Genomic DNA, 24,589 nt, shown 5'->3' with positions numbered 1-24,589 from the left:
CCCCGGCTGTGCCTAGAAATTCTGTCCATATATATGATGAACAGAACCGGTGACAAAGGACACCCCTGCCGGAGGCCAACGTGCACAGGAAACAGGTCCGACTTACTGCCGGCAATGCGAACCAGACTCCTGCTCCGGGAATACAAGGACCGAACAGCCCTCAACAAGGGACCCCGGACTCCGTACTCCCGGAGCACCCCCCACAGGACATCTCGGGGGACGCGGTCGAACGCCTTCTCCAGATCCACAAAACACATGTGGACTGGTTGGGCGAACTCCCACGAACCCTCAAGCACCTGGTGGAGGGTATAGAGCTGGTCCAGTGTTCCACGACCAGGACGAAAACCGCATTGTTCCTCTTGGATCCGAGGTTCGACTAACGGCCGGACCCTCCTCTCCAGTACCCTGGAATAGACTTTCCCGGGGAGGCTGAGGGGGGGGGTATTTATATTACTATTATATTATAAATAGACTATTTATATTTCTGACAATGAGCTTTGAAGAAGGACTTGTCGGTCAAAGCTGAAGCCTAAGTCCAATGAATGTGCTTGGCCAAGTGCCTGCAAACCTTTACTCTCAATTGCGTTTAGAGAGGGTTCTTATTGACGACCTCAGTCTGGACTGTTCCAACCTCAATGCATAACCTAGCATCAAGTTCCCCCAACTGCAAACGATGGAAAACAAATCAAATAGAGAAATACCCTATTCCTCCTCAATAGAATTATCTGAATGTGTATTCTGGGTACAATAATGTACAATAATGACATACTGACTTTATTAATCCCACATGGGGCAATTCTGTCATCATCACACCAGCTTCACATTGCACAAGCATATGACAAAGTAAGACTTTAAAGAGCAGTAAATATTCAAATTTTAAATACTGTTCAAGTATACAAAAATTAATAATAGGATATTATTTTACAAAAAGAAATATTAATTACAAAAATGTTTACAATCATGACATTTTTCAGTAAAAACACAAATGTGAAAAATCAACACATTTACAGCATATTTCAGTTTATTATGTTGGACCGGCAGTTTTATAGTGCGAATGCACTATGTGTCAATAGTCGCTGACCGAGCCTGTGAGAATCAACATAGATAGATGAGGTGTGAAGTCAGGTGTGATTATATGTATGATCTTGCTACAGGGGCACATTGAAGTGATAGCATACTCTGTGATGATGGATTTCCTTCCGCCATCCGTTTTCTGTATCCTAATGAGCATATTCATGTGACTGGTGGATTCTGATTTTCTGCTTGTGCGTATGTGTGCCAATTATACTGTTCTTTCCCCCTTCATCAGTTATGCTCAGGCTGTTCCTCTTCATTCATCACTGTATAGAATGTTGGGTATCCTCTTGAAGGAGCGGGGGTATTAGTAGACCTTGACTACATGTCTCTGTGTATGCATGCTATGACTTAGCAGAACTTTTCACTTAAACTCATCAATAATTTTCTGCTGCAGAAACTTCACAGATCCACTTAAATTCCATTGACCATTCCAGGTCTGGATCTATTTCCAACATAACCAGTGTAAGCTTCAGCCACCCCTGAAAGGGTTTGCAGAAAGGTTACAGAACCTGGGGCTACCTTCGCAGAAGAGCAACAAACAACCTACAGAAACTGCTAAGGGTTGCTAAGCTTGTGATAAAATGGCATTGTAGTGTTTCGCATTTGACAACAGGCTTTACACAGAAGCCGTGCTATACCTGAAGAAAAGCGAGAGAACAAGAAGAGAAAATTGCAGCAGCGAGCTACACCACCGAATGATAAGCCAAAAACAAGTATGACAAAATCAATGCAGTATGCCGACTGACAGAGGCTTAGCGTGTGCTCGTAATCCTCCATTGGTGTCATTGTGTGGGGGCATTGATTATCTGAAGCCTCTGAAAGCGCCAGGGTGACCTGGCTGTCATGCTAGGACAGTGGACATGGTGGCCCAGGCAGGTGTGTCAATACTTGAAACATCACACAGAGAGCCAGTGTCTTTTTGTTAAAACTGGTGACGTGAAACTATTTGGAAACCATCTCTCTGAATTTGCTTTTGTGTGTTACTGTTGTTCCGTCTTTTTTGGGCGGGTGATCATTTTGATGTGTTACCAACTGGACCAACCATTTATGAAACAAACACTCTCTTCATGAAACTCGAAGGATTTTTTTCCTTATTCATGGTTAATTGGGTTTGCTGTTCATTATAAGGAAAGTTGCTTTTAAGACACTGAAAGAATCAAGTTATACACACCCACACCCACAGGCTTTGTAACAAGAAAACTGACAACACCCAAATGACTGGGCTCGTATGCAAACTTGTACAGCGTATCATTGCTTTCAAGAGAAGTGACAATGATATCTACTTACTTGCCAGTGTGATTTGTTCTAAGATTGTGTGGTCTGGTGTTCCTCCAGTTCCCCCATCCATTCATGAGATGAAGAGTCAAGGAGTTGGTCTGGGACGCGTAGCCCTGCTAAGGTGTGAGGTTGCTGCCGTTCCTTCCCCAACATTTGAGTGGTACAAGGGTGAAAAAAGGTGAGTGCAGTCTGATTATTTGAGCTATTTTCTTAGAGAACAATGGCACAGCTCCACCGTGGTTCAAAGGTCAACTGGAAGCACTTTAGAAGCTGTATCTTCAAAGGGAAAACAAATCTTAAATGTTGTTTGCTGATCATGTACAATAAACATTAATATATGGAGTTATTTTACTCAACACAATTTACAGTATGTGTTGTACTTTGAATAATTACTCTCAGGCTCCGAAATGAATAAAATGTACATCTTTAAAAGATGAATCCATAAAAAAATATATTCATTGTTGGTGTAAACTAAGAATATATCTTCATTTGAAATAATGACACACATTTAAGTTCACTTCCATGCTTTCAGAAACAGTCATTTTGTAGGCTGTTCGGCCAATAACACCTAAAAATATCATAGCAGAGGGAATAGCTGTTTGTGAACACTCCAGTACAGTGGCAAGGGATCATATGTGGGAGAGTTGGAAACAGCTTAACCACATCCGCATGTTTAAAGAATCCTCACACACCACTGCAAGTTTAGTACAGAACTGATTGGATTAGATGCATTTCATATTTTACAAAATTCCCTACATTTACACATTCTTTTGACAGCTTGCTACATATTTTGGTATGTCATTGTGAAAGTGAAGCAAACAAACTCAACATCAACTTTAATTGATAAAACCTGTTTCATGTATTGTTTTCATGCTTTCGCGTTTCTAGTATAATGTTGGCATATGTAGTTCAAACTATTATATTATCCATATTATGGAGGTCTTAAATAAAAATAATATCCTCACTGTTAAAAATGTTTGAATTATACTTGAACTTCAAACCTTGATGATTAAATTGAATAAAGGTTGTGCTAGGCTAAAGGTTTCATTATTAATGCCATATTGTCGGGGCTTTTTTTTTCTCCCTCTTCCCATGGGAATTGCATCTGCTTGTTCTGCTGTCTGTCCAGCCTCTGGGAAAGGCAATGTTGAAAGAAATGTTCCAGCAAGAGTCATTTGTGCCCTGTCTTTACTTTGCATACTAATACAATGTTTGCCTGCAACTGGCTCAAATCATTCGTGACACATACATCAATCAGTTGAGATTCAAGTGTCAGTTCTTGAATTTAAAAACCAAATTAGTCCCATTACCCATCATTTACCCACTCCTGGTGAGCACAATTTCAATCATCAGCTCACACTGTGCTAATTGTAATTATGGGGTGGATTCAATTTATTCAAATTGCCAAGGAGGCAAGTTGGCATGATTCTAGTCTTTACTTAATTCAAGGACTTGTTATTTCTGTGACTTCTTACATGGCTAAATGGTGATTTCTTCATTTACTTCTCATCATGAATGGGACATATGTAGCTGTTATACAACATTGGCAATGGCTTTTTCCATTACGAATTGACTGTGCATATAAAGTGAATGCCATTTTGCATTTGTATCTGTGTTGATGAGGCCATAACATTGGTGCCTAAGCTTGTCTCTGTTGTTACTCGTGTGACATTTTTGACAAGTAAATCTCTGTGATTTGTCATCACTTTCATTCTTGAATGGGCGTGGGTGAGTGTTTATATGTGCATGTAAGGATGGGGATGTGTTTTCACCCTGACAGAGGGGAGCATCGTCTCGTAAGATGTTGAACCAGTGAGGGGAGAGACATGCCAGGATTATCTGCAAATGTTCAGTTAACATTTGAGAAATTCACCATGGGAGAGGAAACAACAGATTTGTGGATATTTGCTGGACATAAGGTCACACATAGTGTTTCAGCTCCGGCTGTTTCTCAGAGCGACTCGAGCCACGCTAAAGATCACAGGGGGCCACAGCAAGGCCAAGACAGAAACATGGCTCCAGTCTGGAGGTTCTAATGGGTTATGATGCCAAATATAGAGCTCTAACTGTGGGAATAGCTGCTGAAATGAAGACAACATTGAGCTGCACTGTCTGACTTAACAATCAACATGCACAACGGGTGCCTTTACAGAGAATTTTAATCTCTACAGGCTGTTGAAGATCATCACAAACACTGAAGTCAACTACTAAACATTTGTCAATTTCTCAGTACAGATGCCAGAAACAACTGGAAAGGATTAATTACCATACCTGTGCACCTGCAACAAAACAATGAACAAGATGTCAAGTGTCACCCAGCTGGTTCACCTCTTAGTTGTGTCGCTCTCCTCTCAGTCCTTCAAAGCATCTCTCCAAGGCAGCCGCGGCTCAGGGATAAATAGATCTGTTGAAGAGGGTGATGAAGTACCATACAATCTGAAGATCCACTAAAGACGACAAACATTTATAGCATTCTTGACTCATGTCCCTTGCACCCTGCCACAATGTTTGCAGTTGACAAATCTCCAACTTCATCTGTTGTGATTGTGTTCTGTTTGCAGGCTAAACAAGGGTCAAGGCATTGATATCAAAAACCTCAGCTCCAGATCAGTCCTCACAGTGAACAACATGACGGAGGATCGTTACGGGAACTACACATGTGTCGCCTCCAACATGCTAGGGACGGTTAATGCCAGTGTGCCTCTCATTCGTAAGTTACCATTATACTTGTTTTGTGGCTGACTGGATTTGGGAAAAGTCAGAGGGCTTCATCATTTGAAATATTATTATTTTCCTGCAGCATTATTATCAAGCAAAGCCAATGCTAAACCCGGTGCGGCAACTTGGTTCCCACACATCATCAGTAGAAGTGTATTCTTCTGTTCCAGTCATCAGTTTTGTTTGTGTGTGTGCATCTGTGCGTGCGTGCACGTAGGGGGACAACTTCACAATCACAAAGCCAGCCACATAGGTCAGCCATGCTAAGTTTAGTGCCAGTGAACCAATGACTCAGATTTTAAAGAAGCCTGAGAATGAGCTCGAGTGGTCATTTTCAAGCTTCAGAGAGGGCAAATAAACACAGTATAAACTGCTGGCTTGTCAGCAATTAACTTCATAATTATATATTGCAGTCTGAAAAGTATTCTTGGATAAATTAAGGTCCTCATAAAACACAATATCTGCACACATCACAAATCGTGATAGCAAAGGTTTCTATGTGACAGATTACAGTCACTGCAGCAGTGACCGCCGTTCAGCCCTCGGGAAGCTGAGGTGGAAATATTTGAGTTTGAAGGATTATCAGATGTCACAACACTGCAATATTCACTCTCAGCGACAGATAGAACCTTATGCAATGGTGTAGCGTTTGTTGTGACAACTGCTTGGTAAACAATAGAAGTAATTTATTATTGCTACAGAACAATCAACAAGGAACGTGTCTGCTCATAGCTGATTGACCATTCACTGACATACCAATAAGAGTTCCTGCATTGGCACTCTGCCAGTGAAGACCACTGTCTCTGCGCCTCTTGAGCATTAAGAGTAAAGGAAACACTAAAATCAAAGACTATATTGTGAGTCGAGCTAAGCTAGTAATTATGAGACCTGTCATTCTATAAAGGTCACTAACTAAACCTATCACTGAGATACATGAAGGTAAGGTCACTCTGTGGACGTACGCAGGCTTGGAATGGTTTTGTGGTCTAATGAATGCTCTTTCACTCTTGTCAGATTGGTTGTAAAGAAAGTTCATAAACAATAAATGCTGAGAAAAGAATAGTGTTTACATTATGAACCGAGGACTGATAATGTTACCAGGTCCCCTGTATTTAGCCATATAAGAACCCATCTGGTTTCAAGGTATACACCAGCAGGGATGAGTAATAGGTTTATTACTTTGTAGGTAGTTTTTCCTTTGTCTGATTGATGTTTTTCATTGAACATAAAATAAAGCTTTAACTTTAAAAGAAAGATTAACTCACCCCAAAAATGTCTGGAGGCTAACTGTAGTGCTTAGCAACCAGGGTCCGTCAACTGCTTCGTAAGAAAGAATGTGAGCGTAACTTATATCTTTGTTTCCTAAAAAAGTCCTTTGCAGTTATTCGAAAGCAGGTTTTCGGGAAGTTCGTTGACCTGACTCACCAAGAATCATATATGGGAACTAGAAAAGTGTGCGAACATTATAGATTTTCAAATGTTTATGAATTCATCCAAAAATGCGATTTTGTCTTAACCAGGGCTCCCCAAGCTCGGTCCTGGAGGGACGGCCTCCTGTAGGGTTTAGCTCTCCCAGTTGCAACACACCTGATTGCAATGAGGCGCTCGTTATCGGGCTTTTTCACAACCTCGGTGACATCATCATTACATTCAGGTACGCTGAAGCAGAGAGAGAACTAAAACATGCAGGACACCGGCCCTGCAGGACCAAGTTTGGACACCCCTGGTCTAAACTATGTAAAGTCCAGTATATTTTTATATAATTAGTAATAATTAGACAGTTCATCACTATTAGACACAGCTAATACTCGGTGGGCTTTCAGAAAAGAATTTGTGACACAGATTCAAGACAGGTCTTGTGCACTTCAAAAGAAAAAGAAAAAAAAAATAGCGGAAAATAAAATCTGAACTTTGTGATTCACAAGATGTACTTGCTGATGCAAAACAGAACTCACAAAAAAGATTTCTTATGATCCTTAGGTTGACTTTTGGCTAAGCTCCGCCCCTTTGGCTATTGTTTATACCTTGGACAAGCCATCACAGCTGACTGCATGTTTACATGGCCGTTGAAACCACACTGTGATGAGCGCAACACAACTTTTGGCGCCAGCATGAATTAATTTTGTCAAGCAGCAAGGTCAGTGTGGTGGTGGTGGGGGGTGGGGGGGTTATTAAGGCCCTGATGGGAAACAGGTGTGTTGCCTAACCTCTCCGCCCATAAAGGAGGAGCCGCCCTGACAGGCGGGAGACACAGACAAGAGAGACTGAATGAGGCAGTGTGGCAGTTGCGCACACCACCCAGAGAGTGACGGAGTCAGATGTTCCAGAGATCATTATTTTATTAAAGTAAATCAAAACGAACACAATATATCACACAGACACACTTTCGACGTTTAAAAAAAAAAAAAAATCTTAATTTACACTAACCAACATATACAGCTGGTTCAGAGCTGCTATGAGCATGCCGAACCTGTAGGGGGCAGTGTAGCAAGAAGCCTGAAGCCATTATAGCTAATCAGAATCCTGAAAAAGCTTACTTTTAAATGGCGTCAATAGCCCAGAAAACAACAAAGGTGTCACCAGCTCTAATGGTTCTCTACAGAGTTTTATGCTGAGAATATCTGAGTTGGCTTTTCTGCGAGTTGAAAGCTATTGGTTTGTTTGCGTTTGGGGGCAAGGCTCAGCCAAAGGTCAATTGAACCTGGAGCAGGAGTCATACAGGGCCATGGAAGACTTCAATGACTTTGGATGGTCTCCAGTCCTCAGCAAGACAAACTCTTATGTAAACCAAGTCAAATCAAAAAGCATGTGTGATGGCGTGGTGCTGACAACCTGGAGAGGACTTCTACTTTGAAGCACATTAAGAAACAACTGCATCCCTGCCATTTTTCTAGGAGTATCTTAACACTCGGCGACACAAAAACTCATCATGTTTTGATGTCTTGTGGATTTGTGAAACACATATTTATTTATTAATTAGTTATTTTTATTATTTATTTAATTATTTAGTGTAATTTACCTAATAAAGTGGCTAGAAAGTGGGTGCATATTCAGTCAGAATTGTATTATCAATTATTTCACAAAACTCTATTCTATTCTGTCACACACTATTTCTTGCACCGATGTCGATGAAAATGTCAGTTTTGAAAGAATATGGCAGTTGCTTAAAGAACTGTCTATATGCATCCAGTTGTATGAAACCCTACTCTGCTTTATTCAGAAATCTTTGATATTCATGCGCTGTAATTTTTTTGTGTTTGTTTGTTTGTTTTTATTGTCCACTTGCTGTACTTGCCAAGCGGCATTGCTCTCTGTTTCATTGAGGATCGGTTCAGAGAGAGAGTTTAATGTATTCAGTGATGAAATATGAACAGGTGAATTCAATTATTCACCAGTTTGTGCTGAACCCTCTGATGACAACATTGTCCCTCGCAGGCCAGAGATGCAGAATACAAAAAGAGATTTCTGTAGAGTTAGCAATTGTCAAAGGAGCGCTCCACTTTCCTGTTTGTGTATGCACAAAGAACATCAAAGCCTCATCTCAGATTCTCAAATGGATGATCCTAATGTGACACTAGCGAGGCCTCAAAGGCAGAGCAGCAAAGAAAACCTCAGAATAGACAGAGGTGGCGGCTTCATGAGCTCCCCATCCCCCCTACCCCCCCCCCCTCTCTCTCTCTCTCCCTCTCTCTCTCTCTCTCTCCCTTCTATTGCATCTCTTTGTGTTTTTATCGTGGCTTTGTCTGTCTGATTTCCTTATCTCAGTCTTCAAATTTCACATATTTTTTCTGTTCTATGTTGTCGCTCATTTTTTCCTCTATTTGATTCTAGATCCGATCCCCCCCCCCCTCTCTCTCTCTCACACACACACACACACACACACACACACACACACACACACACACACACACACACACACACACACACACCACATTATGTCATTACTCTTTTTCTCTCACTCTCGCTCTCTCATGCTCCCGATTAATTTTTGCCAATTTTTCTGTCACTCTTAATGAGCTATGGCAAGCAGTCACTGTGGCACACCTCAGTCCTATACTGCCGCAAATAACAAAACCCAGAGGTTGCATTTCACCACGGGTGACTTTGGATTGCTATTTTAAAACCAGTCAATAGCCATTGATGAGCAAGATGTGAAGGGGGAAAGGGGCATGCATATTTGATAGAGCATCATATCTTGAGGTGAATTTTAAGTAGCTACACAATGTGGGTGGTTTGTGATGAAGTATTAATGTGGATATACAATAGTCTATGTGGTTGTTTCCATGTGTCTGCAATAAGAGATTTACAAGTGGTGCATAAACTGATAAAGTAAGGTAAGAGTTAGCCCATTTCAAAACGGGCTCTTGAAACACAACCACGGGGGAAAAGAAGATACAGTACAATGTGAAATACGAAGCATCCGGGGCTTAGCTTCATTACTCTGTTGTCAAGGTTCTGAAATTGAAAGGTCCTTATCCTTGAGCAGTAGAAATTCTTTTTGTCTTAACCCAACAGAGTCACTTCAAATCAGTCCAGGAAAAGGCTTGCCATTATCACTGATGACATGGAGTGTGACTCTGGAAAGCCAAGTCCCAGTGAAAGTACACACATCCAGCTAGAGTATCCACTGGTATACAGTTAGTTTGGTTTCTGTTTCAAGTCAAATAGGAATAAAAAGCAGTATTTTGTAGTCTGGCTCTGTGCCAGTGTTGACATGGTAGGTTCTGACAAATTGCAGCATTTTTGAAATGAGCTGGATGGCCATGTCCTCATTGTTTGCCTCCAGTCGCATCACATCTTTTGGGGTTGTGTGCTGGTAAACCATTAGTGGAGCATTGTGATCCCTTTGAGTTAAGTACCACTTTAAGCTGTGTGTTAAAAGCTGTGTTAAAACACAAACGGTTATCTTTGAAGCGGAAAGAAAGCATACTCCCTCTTTGATACTGCTTGTTGGAGTGCTCTTTGTACGTGTGTGTGACTGAGTATATGGATCTGTTCACATTCTCTGAATAACACAATATCCTATGAATGAACCAAAAATAAAGTGAAAATGCACTGTTAACAGAGTTGCAAAGGTGTGAAGAATTGAACCAGATAGTTAGAGGTGAATAAAGCATTGGAATACGCACTCCTCTTTGTATCTCTGCATTTCCAGATGGATGTATTGTATCTTGTACTTTATTAATTACTGCTGCATCAGAGCTCACATAGGTGTAGTTTGTGCTGTGATTCATTGTCGCTCAGCTGGATTAATTCATAAGATAAACCCCTTCTCTCTGTTGTTTCTTTGTTTTTCGACATCACTCTGGATCAAATCAAATCTCATCGCACCTACAACAGTGTACTAGTCACAGTTAATGAGGTGTCAGCTTTTCGGAAAAATTGAAGTTTAATTGTTTTTTGTATTATCAGTTTTCCTAAATCAAAGCTGTCAGGCTCGAGCAGAACTGGCAGCATTTGGGACAGCCTGGATGCACTTGCTCAAGAGAGTCTCTAGCTTTATGACTGAATCAAACTAAAGCTGTCATGAACTGTTTGTCTTGCCAATATATTTTTTTTAATTTAATTCAACAAAACTGGACAAGTGCTTATTAATACATTTTGCAATTTATCAGACCAAGGTGACCTGACATACTTTATGATTCTCATTTTGAACCACTCAATTTACTTGTAAATTGTTAATCAGCTTTTGTTGTCACTCGCTCACTGGTCCAGATGCCAAGAATAGAAGCTTGTAGAAGTTTCCTCTGTTGGGTGGCGGGCTATGCACACTTTGTACATGTGGCATGCTTCATCCACGAGCATGCTGTGTGTTTCATGTGACGATAGGTAACTATGGGGGCTTGTCATTGTGTATTTTATGGTTCTGTTTCACTGCTGCACTGTATTGTTTCAGGTTTTTTTTCAGTGAATTGTATGATAAACCTTCATCACAGGCATTTATGACCTATGCATGCCCATTGATGGTGGGTGCACTGTTTGCTGTTATGCCCCAAAAATGTTGTTTACAGGCTATATTGTTATTGATTGACATTGGTGTCATTACAAGCAAAATACATGTACAAGCTCAACTCCGAGTTGTAGTGTGACTGGGCAAATGCCTGCCCTATTGCTTATACTATGGTGTGTGTGTGTGTGTGTGTGTGTGTGTGTGTGTGTGTGTGTGTGTGTGTGTGTGTGTGTGTGTGTGTGTGTGTGTGTGTGTGTGTGTGTGTGTGTGTGTGTGTGTGTGTGTGTGTGAGATCAAACAGTTAGTACAGAAAATGACTATACTCACAGCATAACGTCAGTTTTCATGAACCATTCTCTTGCAAAGTACAGTCAAAATAAATAAATAAATACTACTGTAAATTTTATAGAACCCACTTGCTTGGTGGTTTGTGGAGCTGGGTTGGAGCTTTTTAGCTCAGCGCTGTGGGCAGGCTGTCCACCCATTAAGGAATGTTCACAGTTAAAACTTCTCTGTGCACGACAATTCAATTCAATTCAATTGTATTTATATTGCACCATATACAACAGTTTCAACATTTATTCTTGATTAACAATAATGGTATTTGCATGTTCTTGTTAGAAAGACCATCTCCATCACATACATGTTGTGAGCTTGGCCCACTTGCTTTTTACAATTATGTTTATTTGGAAGGATTAGCTACCACAGCATTATCCTCATCACTGCTCGGATTTATTGAGAGCTCCCTCAGCACCATTAGCTGTTTTCGGTCCCTCTACCACCTCACATTTTCTCATTACTGATACTAATTGCGGATTTAACTGAGATTCAATGTTTATGTGCATGCTTGATAAGTGAGATATATTTTGAACATACATTTTAACATGCATATATGCACAAATTACGATTGAGCTGCCTTATAAGGCCCACCACACTGGCAAACCCTATTAAAACTGCCTATTTCTTGTGTTAGATAGAAGCGAACTTCAGTAAAAAGACTGAGGCCATTCACTCCAATTTTCTGAGGAGTTCCAGCTTAATTGGTCAAGCTCTTATCCCCCAGCCCACCTCAGCTTAGCCCCCGAGGAGATTTTCTTTGCCTATACCTCTGCCTTCATTTCCCCTCTTTCCTCTCCCTCCTCCGCCCCTGAGCAGTAATCGGAAGAGAGTGATGGAGAAAAGAAAGAGTTACTCTCACTCTTTCCATCACTGCGTATCCTCCCTCAGGCAGGAAAGACACTACTGGCGAGTTGGTTAATGAACGCTGTGTTCATTTGTCCCGCTTATCAATCACTGCATGTGTAGGTGTCATTTTGACATGTCTCCTCATCTGCCGTTGTTGTTGATGATGTTGTTTGTTTCCTCACTGTGTGATTGTACCCAAGTCATAGAGAAGAGATGTAGGAAAATAGAAGCGAAAGGTGAAACCTGAAATGTAGGGGATGTGTGATAACAGCTACAAAAACAGAAGAGTAGGAATAATTTTAAATTTAAATGTGGTGGTAGCATCATATACAATCCTGTGTTAGCAAGTTTTATCCATTTCTTGTTGGAGTTGACTCCGTGTTTTATTTAGATTTATTTTTCACTATGAAACGAAAGTGACTTCTGGCAATGCATTCTGGCAATGTTGAGTTGCTGATACATTTTCGCTGACAAAACTGTTTAGGTGAATGTATTCTGAAATATTTTTTGAGGTGTTTTAATTTGCAAATACTCGCGTACCAAAATATGCCAAATAAATATGACCTTGTGAGGTTGCAGCATTCTTTATTTTTCCCAAACGCACCAATGCAGTGTTGTACCATTTACCTATCATTTGAATGTCTGCATTTCCATATTTAAGCAATCAGGGAAACCATTAACATTTTCCTGTTGCAATGTGGCGAGGAAATGTTTGGTGCCGAAGCTGAACGTTCATCTTGGAGCCCAGCGGGCGATGGACTTTATACCCACCCACACTCTACCCACCTCGCCTCCTCCTTAAGGAGGCAAGATGCACCGAGTGGCATTCATCCCTGGATGACTGATCCCAGTATGTGCCCACAGGATGATACATACCATGGCTTGCGTTAAAAATTACATAGGACAGATAAATAATTAGCTGGCTCGTGAGTGAACGCAGCCTTTAGCAGTGACAGATCCATCATCATAGAAGGGTAGTGAGAAATATGTTTAAAAATAGCTCAGCAGTTCACACAAGGAATGTGTCGCTGCATGAACAATGGCTTGATAATGCACTCAAATGGAGTAGTGAAGATAAATTGGTCTCCTGCGATGGCTCAGACAACGCTCCATGTTCCTTTATTGTTTTACTTTACTTTAATCTAAGGAATGCTTCACTGGAGAAAAGTACAAAAAAAATGGTGTTATCTTGCGATCTGCTAATCATTATCATTTACTCAGCAAGTATCTCATAAAGTGCTGAGATAGGACACTTTAAAATGCCAGTCTAGGAACCTGCGTTTGCCACCAATTTGCATTTCAATGCTATTCCTGTCGTCTTTGCTTTCATAAGTTCAACTTTGCCTGCCTTATATTTCTTAAAGATTGTTTCTCCAATCAAACCTTATGTTTTGGCAAACTTCAGTAAAATAGCTGTTGTCTCTGTGTTAGAAAATCAAACCCACAAGCCTAAAGTATGTGTGTTGTGGTTCAGTATTATAATGGACTTAATTCTGGACTACTCATGAAATACGTTTTCTCCAAATCACCTCAGATAAATATCTCGTATTATCCCTTTTTCCAAAGAACAAGGACAATACTAATCCATGAAATGAAATAGCTGTTGAAACTAATGGGTTTTATCTCACAAGTTGAACAGGAGACCGGCTGCCATACACTGCATGTGAAACGATGCGTCGCTCCTGAATGAAAGAAAGAGTCCAAGTCAGTGTGCAGCTATGAGGGGAGAGATTGCATGTCAAAAGATAGTTCCACTGTAATGGAGGAATGTCTGCAAGCCCATGAAATGATTCACTGGTGAATTCATGCTCAAGTATTAATCAGATACCACTCGAATGCCTTTTTGAAGAAAGAATTGAAAAGACACTGTCTTCACATATCGGCTCCCCCCCCCCAGGAGTACTTAAAGTAGAAACATTTGTTAAAGAAAAGATTAATTCAACCGTTTTCTCATCAGTATACTGAAGGGAAAGGCTCATGATTTCACATATAATACAGACTCTAACAAATGCCCCCATTGAATGAACATATTTTATTGTTGTGGCCAGAACTAGCACTGTGAACCAGCAACAGAGCACACTGCTATTGGCGCTGACGGAACACCTTGAGAGCAAGGTGTGGAGCCTTTTGCCCCTTGAAGTGAAAGTGACCACATTGAGTTCCTATGTGAACGGATTAAAGCTAAGATCCTAAGTTGGCCTCTGCACGATTGCATGTCTTAGATACAGGAACTCACGGCAACAACACAAAGTAATATTCCCTTTTGTGTGAGTATACCTGAGATGTAATCATGGTTGCCATGGTTTCCCGTGTCACACATAAGCTCCTCCTCTGCAATGAAGTCTTTCAAAGAAGGTGGCTTATCCAGTACCTTTGTAGGAAGCATAAATAGTTTAATAGTTGCAAATGCGAGTTGTCCTGTTGATGTGCTACAATTGTGGAGTTTGAATGAACTGCATGAGCCTGAGTGCTGCATCATTTTAAAGTGATCTCTCATGGTCAAGAACAGCTTTGCTTTGGTTGGCTTTCTGCTTCGCCACATGCATCTGTGGACTCTGCTTTCTAGTGAGTCACCGCACAAAGCTGGTCACAGCTTATAGTGAATTAAGTGCCTGTTTACCAAACAGAAAGCCTTGTTATTTATTTATCTATTTGTCACAAACTTTGGATCAAATAGACAGTGATGTTTACATTACAGCCAAATGTTTACGCCAGACTAGTTGGCAAGAAGATAATTGAGTCTTGGTACAAAGTCGGCTGGAGAATCTTTACTGCAAGCACAATCGAATGTCAGATCCACACAGAAACATAAAGAAACTCAAGCAACTCTAGTACTTTGAGATACTGGACTGAGCATGTCCCAATGTCACATTATTCCATTTCACAAATGCCACCGGTAGCTGAGCCTGAGAAGAGTTCATACGGTGATCAGATTGAAACGCGGAGTAACCTTCCCAGAGGGATCAAAGACTCAGAGTTCCCTCACACCTTTGTCATTTCATACAACATTAAAAGGACAAAGAAAAGAAAGACTGTCCTAAAAAATCTTTGGAGAGGAACAATAAAATGTAATTGATGTGATTTAAGAGCTACCTCGATGGAGCAGATGAATTTATGGGTGTGACCGATGTGTGAAATTTTGAACCGTCAAAACAGGGAGGACACTTGTTTGTTACAAGAAGCGTCACGAAACTCCCTAAAGCTTTTCAGCAGCCCCACCCCCAGGGACTTCTTTTTAATTTTTAATTTAATTCTTTTTTGTTTGTTGGTTTTAGCAGTAACTCTGCAAACATGAGGCAGTCCACGAAATTAAACATGTTTATACGCAAGTGGAAGTTGCATCTTGCCACAGAGACATCAGTCCTGATGCATGGAGAGGATTTGTCACCATTCCCTGTCCTTTTGTCCTTGCATGCATTACTCTTTTTTTTTTTTTTTTATTATTATTATTTTAGGTCTCCATTCTGTTAATAATACATGAATGTCCTCTTTCCCTCCCCCTCCCTCTCCCCCCTCTCCTCCCCTGTAGCAATTATTGAACCCACCACCACTAGTGCTGTCTCAAGCCCAGGTCAGTATATGTCACCATGCTGTACACCAAATCAGCAAAGAGGTCTGCTGCCTCATACTAACCTGAGCTGAAATCCTCTCCTCCATCTTGATTTGTTTCAATTGGCTGGCTGGAATGCCTGTTGGGTGTACAGCTTCATTGTATGTCCACTTTTATTTGCATATTATTTTTTGGGATTGGCTTTTACAGTCTGGCTACATATACTTCCTGCAGCCTGTTTCATCACAACACACCGCCCCCTTTCTATCATTACAACTTGCACTACCACCTGCCCCACTCCGAGCAAACAGTAGCATCATCAAATGGCTGTTCCATATATTCTTTTGGGTCTTTTCATAGTGCTGATGGCTTCTTCTTGTTCTCTTTATGGCTGTCTCTCTGCCTTTGCCCTGCTCTTCAATACTACCTAATGCAGTATAATGAAAGTTAGGACTCTGCTGGTGGCAGGGGTTCGGTTTGTAGCTTGCAAGATGCTGCTTTTATACTTTTATCTTTCCCTTTCTGCTGCCCTCTGTCAGTTCCTCCCATAATTTTCTTATATGTGTCCCTCCCCTTTTCCTGTGTTCTTTACTTTTTTCTGGAACGATCAGTTGCCACCAGGCCACCATCTTTCCCCTGATCTTCAGCTAATGACATTGTCATATCAACATTATCAATATGACCCCCTATCACTGTATTCTGCAGCTTCCACATTACAGCCCAGGGTAATTCTCTGTACTGGGTTTTCTTTTCTCCCTCTCTTACGCGTTTAAGGAACAAACAGAATGTAGTCCTCATTGCTGGTTACAATATATTTTGCTCAATGTTGCTCATGCGCACAGAAAACAGCAAAGACACACGCACAGTGAAAAGCTTCCTCTGGCACAGACACATACGCCACGGATGCTGCAGGGAAAACATGATGAAATATTCAAACCTGCTCATAAATGCACCTGCTCTTACAGTACATATGTAATCATGTGTGAGCAATTATGCTGTTTGATTTATCTCCTGGGCGTTTTTTGTGGCTTCCCATCCAGCTCTGCAGATAGACGCCACTCCCAACCTGCCTACCTGAGCCAAATATAATTATCCATGGAGATTCTGACAGATAACAAGTTAAATAAGCTCAGCAGCAAGAAACGGTCCTGGCATGGCCCTGAACTCTCATTTGATGTAACGCTTGCAGAACAAATGACAATTTCATGGTCCAAAGGAACACCGATGGTTTCAGTCGTAGAGATAAACTCACTCAGTCAGCGACTGTTCTTGTTTGGTTCCAAGTTGTATTTTGCAGGTAATGTTTTCGATGGCACCCTTGCTAAGTGGCTTGGAATTATTTCATATCAGAGTAAACAAATATGATTTTTTAATTGTAATTTTTTTTTTCTCTCAACCATTGCATAATAAGGTTTATTAATTCATTTTAGCAGGTTATTATCTGCTTTTATTTCCCTGCTGAATGGTTTTGGAAGGATGTGATCCCAAAGTAGGAAATGAATTTCATTTCTATAAGGTGAGTGAATCGGGAGATCTGAGGTGGAAAAATGTGTTCATGCACCACAGCGCTTGCAGAGTAAGTTTCACTTCATTGATCAAGGGCAAATGAAAAGAAAATAAGAAAAAGAAATCACTATGAAAAAACAATGTTAATAGGAAACATCAGTCATTATGCCTTTATTTTGAACCTTGTGCCAGTATTTCATTTAGAATTTTAATTTTAATAAAATAGGGGGCACTATTTTATGGACAAGTTAATTGCCTGTTTTCATACTTATTGGAGTTAGCGTTCCTATACTCTAATCGTTTTAAAAATGCAAATGAAATCATGTCCACAATATTTATTTATGTTTGTTTATTTTTGTTGGTTTTTTTTGTTACTTTACCAGAAAAAAAAAATCTTTCAAATATATTTTACATAAAATGTATCACTTTTGCACAGAGAATAAACCAATACAACCCATCACCACAACTTTCCAACACAGTTACCTAAATCTATCACACCAAAATTGAATTCTGTACAAACAAACTGGAATTTGGAGCTATTGAACTGTGTCTGTGGTTTGCTGACCAACATAATCTTTGGAATCCTGCTGCGTGGGTTTCCGGGCTATGAAAGATGGCATCCTCAACAACTCAAACTGAGTCCTAAATGTTCCATTGTTCCCGTGTAGATTCTGGTAGAGTAACTTCAATACCACCAAAACCTATCCGCCTTTTAAACACACTTTATACAACTCAAGGTCGCAGAGGCTAGAGTCTATTTCAGCTCACCATGGACAAAATGCAGGCTATTCTCTTGACAAGTCTACAATCTATCACATGACTAACACAGAAAGAAAAGAATACACTACCTTCGGGCAATTTAAAGTCATCAGTTTACCTGACAACCACATTTTGATCATAAAAGGAAGACCGCAAACCTGCAAAGTCAGCAGGGGAACATGCAAACTGTACAAAGAAAAGGCCTTTGTCCAGAACCTGAGCAATTGTGTTGTAACTGTTACACCATCCGAGTGCATCACTGAAAAGAACACTTAAGGCAGATTCTAATAAACCAAAAAAAATGATGGCTGGTGTACAAGAGTACAAGACTTTCAGTTTAGAAGCCAGTTGTTTTACAGAAATATGATCAGATATTCAAACCACGCTGTTGAGACAATATTCAGAAGGATCCCGTAATGATGGACGGATTTGTCATTATGTGCACTGAAATTGTGTACTCCCCTATGAATTGTTTTTGGCTATATATCATTTTTAGGGGGGCGTGCTGATGATGAATGAAAACGCTTAGTAAGTTCTGAAGGCGATCCACTTTCATTTTTGGAGTCAAAATGGACAGTTTGAAGAACAAAGCAGTGATAAGAATGATGAGCACCATCCGGAATAAGCCCGCCCACTCACTCAGTGATGAACTATGGCAGATGGACAGTGCGTTCAGCCACCAGCGTGTCTCACCAAAGAGCAAGATAGAGTGCTTCAGGCATTCATTTGTGCCCACTGCCATCCGGCGCCACACGGCAACTGTGACCACAGCCTAAGCCAGCTGTGCCCCCTTACCACCACCCTCAGCCAACTCCCACTCAGCCAGAGCTGTCACACTGAACGCTCGCATCTCACTAGCTCCAATATCCAGGTTTGTAGCTGACCGCTGAAAATAAACTTTCTGACCATCTGTTGATGTTAAACATTGTTTTTTTTTTTGTTTTTTTTGTTTGTTTTTAACATACGTTATTGTGCAGGAGCTGCTGTTTTTATTAACAATATCAGTAATAAAGGAATAGTGTCTTGGGGAATATTTGTTTTCTTGCCAAGATAAGGGCATGTGGCATTACTCTCATGTCTGCCTCAAATATATAGAGATTCACTTTCACATTTATTGGATTGGAAGCATGGGGAAACTGACCTGGCTCTGTCTGGAGATAGAATACAATTCCTTTATCAGCAGACCACACAATATTCTTCACTGTATACATGTTGGGCAATTATAGGTAATACTGGGAGCTTTATTTATTTGTTTGTTTGTTTGTTTATTTATTTATATAATTTAATGCAGATCATGTAGATGTTCTGTATGATACACTACTACCACCATATTATACCACCATGATATATTATATATCTCTGGGGGTTAATATTGCTTATGTTTTCCATTCTTACCATGAAGCATATATTTATGTTCTTGACTTGATTATTTAAAAAAAAAAACACTGTTCAAACAAAATGTAATATGTTAGATTTAGTCAAGAGAACTGTTTTTAATCTTTGTACCTCTATGAGTTCAGCTGATAGGGTTTTAGTAGCTTTGTACTTATGAAAGTGGTTTTATTCCATGTACCTTGATGACAACAGAAATGCGGTGTTAATTATTGACTGTCCTTTTTTTTCAATGGTAATTCAGTCTGATAAAGTCACAGCTTATGTCTTAAACATGTAAGGAAGCCCACTAGGGCGAGATTCAATTGAGGTGTGAGCGTTAACCATTGCACCACCATGCAGATTTACATATTTATATAACACATGTAAAGAAATCTTAAATTATTAAGTCGTCTTTCAGCATTGAACAATAATTTCATTGGCAAAAGATATATAAGCTATTATGTTATATTTTTTCTAAATAAGAATATTTAATAGATTCAGAAAGGTAGCAATCTTAACACTAACCCTCTGTGATTGCGTGAATAAACACAGTTAATGCAGATGGATGGAGATGCATTGTGCAATACAGTTAAGCACGTGACATCCAGTCATGCTCAAAGAGTAGGCAGGCTGACCTGTTTTGAATTTGTCTGAAGGTGGCAAAAACAAAAGATCAAGTTCACTTTGACAGACAGTTTATTATTGAGGACAGGAGATGAGTTGTAGTCACAAAGGCTAAGCAACTTGCTAGTGTCTCCTTAAGGAATATGCTTTTGCATCTATGTGAGAGATGTAAATAAATTGGGTTGGAAAGTCTGATTGACTGTACTTATCACGGGTAGTTCATTCTTGTACAAAATGTGGATGTTGATGGAAGTATTGAGGATTGGTCCTCAGGTGAAATGAGAATGGTCAATGTTTTAGGGATTACATTGAAAAGGATAGTTTGAAAAAGTCCACTGTACCCTTGGGTGGACACCGAGGAAGTACTGTAGGGCAAAATTCTACAAACCCTTAAAAGGGAGGGTCTCGACTGGCGGTGTTTTCTGGATTTCTAAGAGGGAATGTTCACTGCAATTAAAGGCAAAGTTATCCTGAGTTGTTAACTTTCTGCTGTAATGGAGCATTTGCCTCACAATGTGAGTGGTCTCTTCCAGGATGAAAATACCTCAATCCACAGGTAGACAAGCATCAACACATCAACCCAGTCGAGCACCTTTAGCAGATGTTAGAATAATGTGTCAGAAAACACATGATTCTCTCTAATGAGTGAAATCGGTTTCTGTGTTCATCTGTACAGTAAAGTTGTAAAGACAGTTAATGAAATATACATTTTTTTTAAATGCGATGTTCTCTGGTAGCCTAACACAGACTTGACATTTTATATTTTTGTCCCCTTTAATGTGTTGCCCTTTTGTTCACACTTGTTAGATAGCCACATATGGAAAGGGAAACCATCTGTCGCCGCTACTTGAGAATTATTTTTTTTTAATCTAATGCTGAACTGAAAGTTTACTCTGCTTATATACAAATGGCAATATACCATTTTTTTTTTTTTAACTCCTGAGCATATGGATTTTTATGTATTTACTGAAACATAATGTACTGCTCCAATTCTCTGAAGCAGCTGAGGTGCCATCCTGTCATCCCAATGAAATGTAGATCTGTGATAATAGCATCCACTCCCACAGGCCCCCACTTCTATTTATTTATGCAAGTGACTTGACAGAAGGAAAACAATGTTCTTTACACTGTGCTGAGCGACATTTCTTGTCTTTGCATTGCACGGTGTATGGGCCAATTTGATCAATGCATGTTTAAATGCATTAATGTGTGTGAAGTGACGGTCCCAACCCACCCTGCGTGTTTTTAATCCGTACATTTTTTGGGGGGAGCCCGTGGCTGCCACGTTTTTGGGCACACATGGGGAGGGAGATTTCAGATTTTTTTGGGAGAAAATAAATCGTGTACAATGTAGTTTTACATATTATTTCTAATTGATATTTTATATACGTTTCATATATCTGGTATGTTCCCATATACAGTATATTTAGTAATATCATATGGCTTTGTTTCTCATGAAGAATTGACGATAAACCACATACAGTTTCACGTTTTCCCTCCCATCTTTCGCGTCCTTTGTTTTCATGATAACCTCCCCACCCCCGACCCTTTCCAATACATAGCATCATCAGAACTAATTACAGACAAAGTAGCACTGAAGCGGTTGTGTGTCTTGGAAGTCGAGCATGAGAGTCATTATTTTAACCCTCCCCCTATCCCTAGCCTTAGTCTGTAGGAGAGAGGAAAAAAGATTAATTAGGCTATGAAAGTTTATGTGTCTTGGCAATATGGCAAAGAAGGCTATAAAACACATGGACCTGATCCAAATTGTTAATTTTTATCCAGAGCTCTGTCCTAGAATCATCATGTATGTGTCAACAAATGTTTTTGTTCATATATATGTTGTGAAATCTCAATTTTTTTATCCAGTTTAATGGAAACTGCTTTCTCTTTCATTTGGAAATTTGGAAGTTTACGTGTGTGTGTGTGTGTGTGTGTGTGTGTGTGTGTGTGTGTGTGTGTGTGTGTGTGTGTGTGTGTGTGTGTGTGTGTGTGTGTGTGTGTGTGTGTGTGTGTGTGTTTACATGCAGTATATACTGTATATCTCTTCCCAACATCAAAGAGATAATCTACCTCATTAAATATTCTTTCAAAGTTCTCCAAAACACAAAAGTCATTCACTCCCCAAGGCCCAGAAAGTTATGTTAATCAAATTCTTTTAGTAAGCTTGTAAAGCCGCTCTAACAAACGGAAAGCTGTCTAATTTAGTCCGAAATGGGTTTAATGTCTTCTTTGGACGATGACTGTACAAGTTTAGGTTATCCTTTTCCACTTCAAAATTATCTGATGTTAATCGCAGTTACACCCTGAGGCACAGTTCGTTTATATTACACTGCACGAGGCCTGTAATTGAATCCATAACTTGGCATTTTTCTCTTAAGTTGTAATTAATATACTCTCTTGGTCACCGCTTTGTAAATATTAGACTTGCAGTTACTGGAAGATGCTCATAAGCACATTTTGTCAGCCTTTGAAACCATGCAAGTCAGTGCTTTCGTGGTTTAATCTGGATTTGTTTTCAAGATACTGTTGCAACATTTTGTAACTTTAGCCTTCATGCATGATGCATCCACAGTGATGTTCTTTAAAGGATTTTTTTTTTTCAACTTTATTTTTTTATGTTTGCTTCAGAGGGAATTAATGTTTCTGAAAAACTATATGTTTGTTGTCAAGTTTTTTTATATATCTATCCAGTTCAACCCAGTGTGAATAAGGAACAGATTCTGCTGAGCTTGAGAGTTTTAGGTGCTATCTGCTGTGGATTAGTAATTAGAGATTCTTTTTTTCTTCGTTTTATTTTATTTATCTATTTTTTTAATCATAGTGCGATCTCTGGGGGGTGTAAATGGGATATGCCCTATGCTCTGTTATACACATCGCACCTTCTGATGTTTTGTTCTGTTTTGTGTTGCATAAAGTGTTGCATAAAATGTGTCTTGACTGCATAGTGATTCAAGTAATGTCACAAGAAGACTGGATCAAATCAATGTATTTTGAATCTACTAAAAGCAGAGCTGTCGCCTCTAACACATTGGAAGTAATTACCTTTAAACTCACATTCAACCAGGCGTAATTTTCCTTCCCGCACTTGGAACATCAAAAACATATTCCAATCTACTTTTTAATATAAAGGAGTAAAAATTATAATCCACTCTTGTTTTCGTTCAGTAAGGCCTTTTTGGATGTATACTTGTGTGAACGCAGCATTCACCAGAGCACGCTCAGGTAAATATTCCGTAATGTGTTAATAAGATGCAAGCGATTTACAGCAGAGGGTTCCTGCTCTTGGCCCCTGCAGCAGTGCATAGAACGTTCTTGCAATATTTTTTGAAACATATGCTTCAACATATGCTGCATATCCACATGGAGTAGTGGAATACTAAATACTATCGATAACCTAAATACTAAGCCAACCATGATTTATATGGGCTGCAAGAAACAGGGGAATATGCACAAAATCTATGAACGTAAAAACTAAAAGAATATTAAAGTCTTTTTGGCTTAAAGATACAATAATAGGTTTTTGATGCCACAGTCTATCCTTAATTTCCAGCAGGATTATTTCAGCTATTGTTGTAGAGAACACTGATACTTGGAGACTGATATTGGATTTCCTGAATGTCACTGAATGAGCTGCATAGATCCGCATGTCCTTTGTTTCACCCCAGGCAAAGTCAGTCAGACTAATCACTGCCAGTCATTGCACATCACTAGTTACATAACACTGTCTTCATCTGTTCTTTACCTTCTTTCAAAATAAACTTTGTTCTCTCTATATCTATATCATTTATAGACACTTTCACATTCGAAGATAAATGATGTGACACTCGGGAAGACTCGATGTGAACCAGGTATCGGATTTTAAAATAAGCTTTTTCTCCATGCCTTGGTGAAAACTTCACACACAGCAGAGTCTCCTTCACCTCACTGCCTCTGCAACCCTCACAATCTTTGTAAATCAGCCATCGCTGACTTCCGGAAGTTGAACTATAATTAAATGAACACTCTTGGATACTGTGTGGGTTGGCTTTTTTTTTTCAATTTTTCAGATGTACTGTGGATGTTTAGTCACCCTAATGTGAATTGAAACAGCTTCCAGTTGAAAATGTATAAACTTCCTCTTTACACATATGTATGAATGCATACATATGTGTATGCATACATATGCATACACATATGTATGCATTCATTATTATTATTATTATTATTATTATTATTAACAATAATAATAATAATAATAATAATAATGATGATGAATTAGTTGTTAATTTAGTTGTTTTATATATATATATATCCATTTTGCATGTATATATAAATATATTCCTCTCATCAGTAGGATGAACAATCTCCCAATGATAAGCCAACGAGTAACATAAATCTCAGGGGACATAACTTGTTGAAACTAGTGTGTTAAACTGCTCGAGGGCTGCCTCTACAGTAAACAACCCTGCCTGCACTTTACCCAGCATGCCTTGTGTCATACACACTGAGCTACCCGCAGATAATCCTTTTTGGCAGAGCATTTTCTGCCACCCTTATCAGTGATATGGTGGTGAGATCAAGAGGCG

General features: G+C 39.7%; 1 protein-coding gene across 1 annotated transcript in view; it reads left to right on the top strand.

Annotated features, from left to right (window-relative positions):
• Positions 1-24,589, top strand: part of negr1 (neuronal growth regulator 1) — a gene marked incomplete at both ends in the record, with an annotated part of 138,872 nt that overhangs the window by 92,741 nt on the left and 21,542 nt on the right. Inside the window, 3 exons of the mRNA XM_080506526.1 lie at positions 2,413-2,533; positions 4,917-5,065; positions 15,738-15,779. Coding sequence (XP_080362652.1) covers positions 2,413-2,533; positions 4,917-5,065; positions 15,738-15,779 — 312 coding nt within the window. The remainder of the gene's footprint in view (positions 1-2,412; positions 2,534-4,916; positions 5,066-15,737; positions 15,780-24,589) is intronic.

The sequence above is a fragment of the Blennius ocellaris genome (genome assembly GCF_963422515.1).
Source record: "Blennius ocellaris genome assembly, chromosome: 12".
NCBI classification, from domain to species: Eukaryota; Metazoa; Chordata; class Actinopteri; order Blenniiformes; family Blenniidae; genus Blennius; species Blennius ocellaris.
Note: the sequence above shows the minus strand (reverse complement) of the source record. Positions and strands in the feature narration are given on the sequence as shown.